Source organism: Leptonychotes weddellii, chromosome 9 (assembly GCF_054177405.1).
Source record: "Leptonychotes weddellii isolate Sample4059 chromosome 9, ASM5417740v2, whole genome shotgun sequence".
NCBI classification, from domain to species: Eukaryota; Metazoa; Chordata; class Mammalia; order Carnivora; family Phocidae; genus Leptonychotes; species Leptonychotes weddellii.
Window position 1 is genome coordinate 11,667,618 of NC_138377.1, and position 8,702 is coordinate 11,676,319.

General features: G+C 49.9%; 1 protein-coding gene across 1 annotated transcript; it reads right to left on the reverse strand.

Annotated features, from left to right (window-relative positions):
* CALM1 (calmodulin 1) lies at positions 1 to 7,612 on the reverse strand. The gene is made up of 6 exons (XM_006748058.3): positions 7,384 to 7,612; positions 4,515 to 4,545; positions 3,393 to 3,536; positions 1,132 to 1,238; positions 579 to 714; positions 1 to 393 (listed from the first exon to the last, which is right to left on the reverse strand). The coding sequence occupies exons 1-6, from the start codon at positions 7,384 to 7,386 to the stop codon at positions 365 to 367; spliced, it is 450 nt and encodes a 149-aa protein (XP_006748121.1). The 5' UTR covers positions 7,387 to 7,612; the 3' UTR covers positions 1 to 364.
* Between the last annotated feature and the right edge of the window lie 1,090 nt (positions 7,613 to 8,702).

The window sequence follows — 8,702 nt, forward strand, 5'->3', positions numbered from 1 at the left end:
TTTTAATACAAATGCCTGACTGTGCTCAATTGTCAAGCTGCATGCATGAAAAACTGGCCAGCCCAAACAGTGTATTAATCATGAGCAAATGGAACTGCAAGGAGTCCATTAGGTGCTTCCTTATCATTAAGGTAGTACAAGTATTTATATCGTAAAACTGATGTGTAGCTTGATCTTTAGGGGACAGGACCACCAACCAATACATGCAGATTTTGTGTGTGTGGACAGAAGGTACTTTTGACATTCAGTTTTGCTATATAGAAACAGAATGAGTAAATGAACTTTTTTTTTTTTTTTGCAAGAGGTAAGTAAAAGATTCAATTTGATTCTTCTAGAAGGGGGGAAAGGAGTTGAAAGTAGGCCTTCATTTTGCAGTCATCATCTGTACGAATTCTGTAAAGACAAATAATCATAGCTTTTGGTTATCTTCAAAAGCAGCTTGAATGAACACAACATCTCTACTCTGCATAAAGAAAATAAATAAAAATCAGTGTCTCATGAAGCAGTTAACTTGTTTATAGATACGAAAGGGAAGACTCTTAAAAACTAAGCTATAAGAGACTCTGCAGTGTTTTTACCTTCATAGTTGACTTGCCCATCTCCATCAATATCTGCTTCTCTGATCATTTCATCTACTTCTTCATCTGTTAGTTTTTCTCCTAAGTTGGTCATGACATGACGTAGCTCCGCTGCGCTGATGTAACCGTTGCCATCCTGTGAACATTAAGCAGGGGCTACTGAGGGTGGTGGAGAGGGCTTCTGAACGGGCACGCAAGTCTGGGACGTACTCGTGCCCTCACCCGGCACCGCCAACTCTGCACACGGGGACAGGTCGCCCAGCTCCGGTCCCCGCCCAACCCACCAAGTGCAAGCCCTTGGTGAGCACCGAAAATGCAGGGGCTTGGCAAGCGCTAACAAACTGAAAGCAGCAATCAAGAAGCTTGGTTCAGAATTCCCCACTACTTATGCTCACCCTCACCCAATTTAAGGTTGCTGCAGTTAAGTCGGCTTATTTCAAAGTGAGATCAGCGCAGAGGCCCAGGCATTTTGGTTTAAGTGTTCGAAGTATTTCAGAAACGGGAGCAAAGAAGCCGTCCACGGGGACGGTCTGCAACACGGACGCAGATTTACCTTGTCAAAGACTCGGAATGCCTCGCGAATTTCTTCTTCACTGTCTGTATCTTTCATTTTTCTGGCCATCATAGTCAAAAATTCTGGGAAGTCGATGGTGCCATTTCCTCAAATTAAAAAACAAAAGCTCACATAAAATAAATGCTCCAGTGACGCTCCCTCCCCAGCAGTGATAATCTTTTCAAAGCACTTTAGAGAACGGTTAAGACTCACTTGGACAAACCGATCGGTTATTCTATGAGGTTAAACCATTTCTAAGTCTCAACTGTTCAAATACTTCGCAGGGCAATTTCACATATTCATGTAATTCAAACTAGTAATCAGGGTCCAGGAGAGCACTTCATGATGCAAAGAAAACTGCACGTGCAGATTCTTGACTACTAAAGGCGGTTATGCAGTTCAAGAAGAGAAAGCCCACAGCACCCTTCATTCCTGATGGAAGCACTCGAGACTGTCTCCTTCCCCCCGCCCAAGTGAGGGGTGAGCCCTCGGTCCTACCTCTGCCTTGGTTCGTGATGCTGGTCAAGGCCCAGAACTGGCCCGCCAGCACAACAAAATGTTTTTACAGAAGAAAAGGATTACGGGAAGGGGGAAAATGGACTTTCTTATGCCACGGACCATAAAGTATCACACAGTCTTCTCCAGAAGGGGTTTCCTGGCCACATTCTGATGAAATCACCTAATCATTTTTTCCTCCAACTCAGGGTCTTTGCTTCCTCATTAAGGGCAAGGCTCGGAAGTGTTTTCAAAGCTCAGACCATTACCACTTAGGAAACTGGGTCAGAAGCGTCTGTTCTACGGCCAGTATTCCAAGTAACTTCCCCCTCTAAAGCTAAGAGTTAGGCGAGCACCCCCCAAAGACAAACCAGCAGATTAACAATGTAAATTGAATTAAAGGAAACAAAATTAAATTAGAAGAAAAAAGCCTCAGGTTAAGTTATTCATTTTCACCGGTACCTTTAAATCAAAATAATAATTCAGAAATCCCTTTGGCCTCCAAAATTTTAAAGCATTATGGTACTCATGCAAGACAAAGTAAATTATTTGAAGTGCTATCTCATAGCCATGCAGAGAAGACACCCTTAGGCATCACATTTATTCATCACAAATACGAGACTCTGTGGCCTGGGAAAACTCACTCCTTCCTTGTTCCATACAATCTAAGAGCCTAATCCATTCTGCCAGTCCCTAAGCACCGTTTCCCAGGGCTCACATAAGATGGGGGGTGGTCACCCCATGTTCCCAGATGGCCAATCATCGTAGCAGTCAAACAAGAGGGAATTATGAACTACCCCTTTTCCAGAACATTAATATGGACGAACACACCTTCCAAAGTAGCTTGAATGAGCTGAAACCACTTGCTAAAGAGCTCACCCAAAACCCCTGCTTCTAAATATACGTGACCAGACAAATTTAATTCTACTTTATCACCTTATGATATGTATGTTTAAATGGTTACTCTCAAGCCAATCATCTAGAAAGTAGTCTAGATCCAAACTGCTTATTCTTAGCTCATTTTTTAAAAATTTACCAGGCTCTACAATGTCATATATTAACTGCATATACATGGTTTCCAAAAAAGACAGTTTTTTGAGAGGGGAATGCTCAAGAATTGCTTACTGAGAAAAAGTGAGCAATAAAAGGTCTACTGTCCACTGTTCTAGAGTCCAGAGGAATCGGTGACCAGTTGGTGACCCCGTTACAGGGGGTACTGCTTGTTCCTTCTTGCTCTGCACTTTATTCATCTTCCCCTTCTGCTGGGTTCTATAATCTACTCCCTCCAGTCATCAAGCACTCCATGTCCAAGCCTTACATGATCCTCAAAATTCTCTGTAATAAACACATCTGCAGCTCACGCTGTACTCAATTCTACATTAATGTCTAACAGTGCTCTTCTCCCACTTCACTTCCCACTCCTCCTGGAGACAGTCAGCTTTTTGAAAAGTCTATGGCTATTTATTTTTACTTCCCCAAAGGACTCAGTGCAGACTCATGGGCCAGTTGATAAAAAAGATTGAGCTGTAGGTCACGGCAAGTAGAAAAGAACAATACGCCAATCTGATCCAGGAAATGTTCTAGACAGTGAGCACAGCCAAAGGCAGGCCATAATCTTCTATTTTCATTGTCAACGGCCCGTCAGGCAACCACCAAAAGGAGCGCTGCGCATTTGCTTTGCTCTGGGGACCTGAAAGACAATCTTGTGACATGTCTGAACTTGAATTACACAACACTGGCACTCATTCATAGGTTTGAGCCCTCACCGTCAGCATCCACCTCGTTGATCATATCCTGCAACTCGGCTTCTGTTGGGTTCTGACCCAGTGACCTCATGACAGTTCCAAGTTCCTTTGTTGTGATGGTTCCATCGCCATCTTTGTCAAATAGGGAGAAAGCTTCCTTGAACTCTGAAAACAAAAGTTTACCCTTTAGAATGAAGGTCTTCACCCAAACCGGCCACAGCACACACTTCCCTTGGGGGGCTTGCCAAAGCAAACCAAATGGCACTGAGAATTCTTACGCCAAGTCTGCAAATTATCAGAAGCTGCCCAGTCTTTATCTCCTGAAATAAAGACCACAATAGTCCTACTGGACCGGCCTTCATTCAACAGTCCATAAAGCAAACACTGCTCCTGGTTACCGGTTCCATAAAACCACAGTATTCTCATATTTTTAAAGAAAACTAAACTTAAACACACTTAAATTAGTCCTCAATCCAATCTGACAAGTGAAGATTGGTCCGCGGGTTCCCTTTTAAGGCCCCTTCCTGATAAACTGCTACAGCCACAGGAACGCCTTTCACACAACAGGAAGGGGTTACTAGAAATGTACATTCCCAGGTAACCGGCGTGTTCTGTCTAGCTGGCACTTAAGGCATTTCAAAGGCATCCCTGGTTTCTTAAAGAGAAATCATCTCAAAAAAAAGTCCTCCAAGTAATACTAAAAGCTAGAATCTAAACTAACTCCCTACCCAATTATTATAGTAGTCCTAACCCTCATCTCCACCCATCCCCATGTATTTTCAAATGGCAAGCACAAGCCTTCACGGTGAATTACAAAAAGACCTGTGGCGTGAGAATTCTCAGCTCCGTTTGGGAGCAGCAGGCTCGCCGGGCGCTCCCATGACAGGCAAAGCCGCGCCCACCATGGAGCCAACACTGCAGAGGGGAGCAAGGAGGCCTAGCCCCGCTTCCTTCCACGCCGCCTCTGCAACACTGGCAACGAATTAGCACCTGACCTAAGTATTTCTGCTTCTTGCTTCTATTTAAAGAAGTTCTTAGAAACCTACTCAAATTTTAGTCGGAGGAAGGGTCAGAGAAGCCTGCCGGAATGGAGTCGTGCCTAGTTCTGGACTACTGGGACTCCCTGAGGTCATCACAACTTACCAGCAATCTGCTCTTCGGTCAGCTGATCAGCCTACATAAAGAGAGAAGAGGTTATAACTCAGTGCGCAAGCGTTGATTGAGAGCAACAGTTTTCCCAATTATACTTTTGATACTGACCTTTCAAAAATCACTCTTTAAAAGAAAAAAGCCAACCGTGTGAAATTGTTAGCCATTAAATGAAAACAATGAGAATAAAGGGAACACTTTCTGCGATTTTAAAAAACAAAGGATGACAAAGAAGTGACAACATTTCACTTCAGGTCTTCTTTGCTGGGCCTCTGGCAGTGTGCTCCCAGGTCTAACAAGGGTCAGGTCATAATCTGAAAAATGGCACCTCTAGTGGAAGAAGGCCACACCACACCGGATGCAGCGGCAAGCTCGGAGAAAGAAGAGCGCCACCTACTGCGCCAGGGACTCTGCAGTCCCCCGCTTCCATCCGAGGATCCCAGCCTGACGCTGCTGTCACCACAGCCAGGATCCCAGCCAGGGGCAGGCTTTGAGCACACCTTGCGCATTGCTGCAGGCGCTCCAAAATCTCCAGATAGGCGTTACATAATGGCATTGGGTTGGATTAACAGCCTTTCCTATCTATTTTATGAGATACAATTAAGTGGAAAAAATAAATACACAGCAATGGGTTACCCCCACCGACCAACTTCATTTCCATGTAATAAATGCTTTCCATTTAAATTCGGCAATTATTTATTAAAAGCCTCCCATTTATAATGGCTGATGTCCTCAGTCAAATTATCTTTGATAAAGAAGCCAGGAAAAAATGCAACCACCCTACAACTGAGCTGTTTCAAAACTGCAAACCTTAAGTACACACAAAAGTACGTAATAATTAGGAGACTATACCTCGTCTTTTCTGGAAAAAGAGCAACTACCAACTTTGCTAGAGAATATTCACTCTACCAACTTTCAGTATGACATAAGGGCTGCCCGTAATAAACACACTTTACTCAGGTAGTGATGGCCATGAAGGTAATTCGCACTTGTATTGTCTGGTCTCTGCAACACGGAACCTGTGACCTGTGCCTCCAGCCAGGGGACTTGGAGAATGCAAGGACAACTAGCCTGTATTTTTATTTTAATAAAGTACACCTAATGAAGCCAGTTACAAAGTAAGTCCCAATAGAAAGCTAACCCTGTTATGTTTACGCTAATTCTTAAAATGAAAACTTTCCCAATAGATGTGGTGTTCCAATATAGGGATTTGGAGGAAAGCTTGTTTTTTCAAATTAGAATTGGGTCTTCCTTCCTTTCTACCCCAGTCACCGGAAGGCGGTTTTCTTTATATCGAATGAAGGAGACACGATGATTTACGTAACGCCAGAATAACATCTGTCTTTGTACAACAGGAAGCCCTGCCACACCTCGCACGAGGAGCTGTCACCTTACCGGGGAGAACAGTCCCACCTCACCGCAAAACTCTCTTGGTTAGAGAGCTTTTCGACAGCATCAGCCTTCCTCCATAAAGAAATACCCGGCCCCACATCGCTCTGGCCGAGAGGGTAAAGGTGCTCTGAACCTGTCGGGAGCCATCTCCCCATCCCGCCAAGCCAGAAAGCGCTGTGGGTGATGTCAGTCCAGCCCGCCCAGGGAGGAAGGGGGTTTGTAGAAAACACACCCAGCGAGGCGCACAGGCGCATCTGGCAATCTAGAGGCTGCAGAGAAAGCGGAAACGTGGAGGGCATCTCCCTGTGGACTGCAAAGTGGCGAGGGGCCAGGCAGGGGTGCGTGCCCCGAGAGCAGAAGGGGTGCGGAGGAACGAGGCAGGCCCAGGGCGGGGGCACCGCCCTTCCCTGGCCAGGACCACCCCCCACTCCCACCCCCGCTCCGGGACCGCGCGGCTAGAGGGGGCCAAGCCCGCCCCGCGCCTCCCACCCGCTTCTGCTCCCCTAGGCGGCGAGCCGCACCGCCGCCTCCTCCCGGAGCAGAAACTTTGCGTCTCTAATGGAAACCGAGCCGCGCGCCAGCTCCCTCCTCCCCCGCCCCCCCCCGCCCCAATTAGCGCGAGCCGAGTGCCTCCCGCGGGAAGGGACCTCCCGTTGTACCGAGGATCACGCACGCCTTCACTGCCGCACTGGGTGGGGGGCTGCAGGGGTGCGAAACAGGGGGACACGAGCCCCGGGCACACCGCAGGGCCCCGCCCGGCCGCAGGGCGGCCGGCCCGCCGCTTCCGCCCTCTCCGCCCCCCACCCCTCGCCTTCCTGCCCCCACCCCACCCTTCCCCGGCTCCTTCCTTCCCAGCCCACGCCCGCGCCGCGCCCCCCGGGAGGGTGGAGGGAGAGCTGCCGAGCCAGGGCGCCCAGCGGGGTCGCCGGGTGGGGGAGGAGGTGGACGCGAACTGCGCCCTCCAAGCCCCGGCCCGAGCAATGTGCGCCACCGGCTAGGTCGGGCCCATTCATTCTCCGCAGTCCGCCCGGCCCGCCGCCACCGTGCCTAGGGTGGAGGGGGGGTTGGGAAGGGATCGTGTGCCCGGCCCCGCCCGGCTCCCCCGCCCCCCGGGGCCCCGGCCCAGGCGCAGCGCTGCGGGAAGCCCGGGTGCGGCGCGCTGGATGCAGTGGTGCGGCGCTGGGGGAGGGGGTGGATGCGGAAGGCCCCGGTGCAGCTGCGGCCGGAGCCCCTGCCTGCGGACAGCCCACGGCCAAGTCCAGCTCCAAGAGGGACCAAAATTTAAATAAGAAACCCTGGCCGAGAAAAGCGAAATGCAAATCCAAAGCGCGTCCTTCTTAACTGCAGCTGCTGCGTAACACCCGGAAAAGAGGAAACCCCCCCGAAAAAAAGGGGGGGCGCTGAACTAAAAATTTGGTAAGAAATCATGGGCAGGCAGCTGCTACGCCGCCGTTTACCACTCCCGACCTACCATGGTGCGAGCGAAGGGAAGAAGAGCAGAGGGAGCGAGGGTGGCTGCACCCGCGCAGGGGCTGTGACGGCGGGGGCGCCTCCGCTGCTGCTGCCGCTGCTACTGCTAGGGCGCGATGTGCGCTCAGCGCTGTGCCGCTGCCGCCGCCCGAGTGCGAATAACAGCGCCGCGCCCGCGAGGCTCCCACCACCACTGCCGAAGTGCGAGCCTGCGCCCGGCCGTATATATAGGGCGCTCCGTATCCCTCCGCCACGGCCGCTGCCGGCTCGCTCGGAGCGGCGCTGTGAGGGCCGGGCCTCGCCCGGTTGGCCCCGCCCCCGGCGCGCCCCGCCTCCCGCCGCCCCGGCGCGCCCGCCGCGGGCCTGAGGGCCCGGGAAGCGAACGGTTTGGAGAGAGGCGCGAGGTCGTGGGGCTGGGGCAGAGGCAGAGCAGGTGGGGCGAGGAATCCCCGGTCCCATCTGGGGCTGGACTAGGGCAGAGTGCCTCCACAGCCCCGACCTGGGGCGGCCCTGGACGTGAGAAGCTGTCCGCCTCTCACCCCAGCCCCACTTGCACCTGTGGGACACCCCCCTCACCTCCCATCTTGTACACCATCTCTTGGGGCAACCGGGTCCTCCAGGCCCCGCGCCCCGGGGTCCCCAGCTGGCCGCCTTCCGTTCGGGGTGTTTCAGGAGGTCCTGGGGCAGGGGGCGGCCGCGGGGAGCTGGGGACAGAGGAATTGACTGCACACCTTCCCCTGCCTTGGAGAGGGTCTGGAAGGGGCATGGCAGTTTTCCTCGCGCAAGACATTGGTCAGATGTTTTTTTCTCTTAAAAATTTGAAGCAATTTCTGAAACATTATATATGCTGAGTTGCTAAATCTGTGTCGTGCTCATATGCTTAGCCAGTCTTCTTTTAATGTTTTCACGTTTCCACTGAATATTTTTTGTATGCCTGAATAATATTTCTCCCTTAACTGTTTTGTTTCCTACGGAAAATACTATTCATCCTGGCTCTGGTCTTAACTGAAATTAATGTACCTGTGTGACTCTTCCATAGACCTTAAAACCCATGCTTTGATTTTAGTTTTTTCTTAATTTTCCCGGTCCTGAGAGGGATCAGGTCTTTATTCAGAAAAACAAGGAAGAAAAAAGATAGGCACTTAGAATTTCCTAGATTAGAGCTGAAACAAACAGCAAGTTGTCTCTACAATGGAGCTAGATTGTATTTTAATGTACAATCTTGATTCTGTTCCTTTCTTTAAAATATTTTATCTTTAAATTTACTAATGTTTTCAGCTTTTCTGTAAACAAGGAAAAGGGCTATTTCAGTTATTAATT

Excerpts from the sequence above, each read along its gene's own strand:
- CALM1 (XM_006748058.3), bottom strand. Across the intron at positions 3,537-4,514 it reads GACCGAAGAGCAGATTGCTG|AGTTCAAGGAAGCTTTCTCC; the intron begins GTAAGTTGTGAT and ends TTTTGTTTTCAG. Across the intron at positions 715-1,131 it reads CATTCCGAGTCTTTGACAAG|GATGGCAACGGTTACATCAG; the intron begins GTAAATCTGCGT and ends TAATGTTCACAG.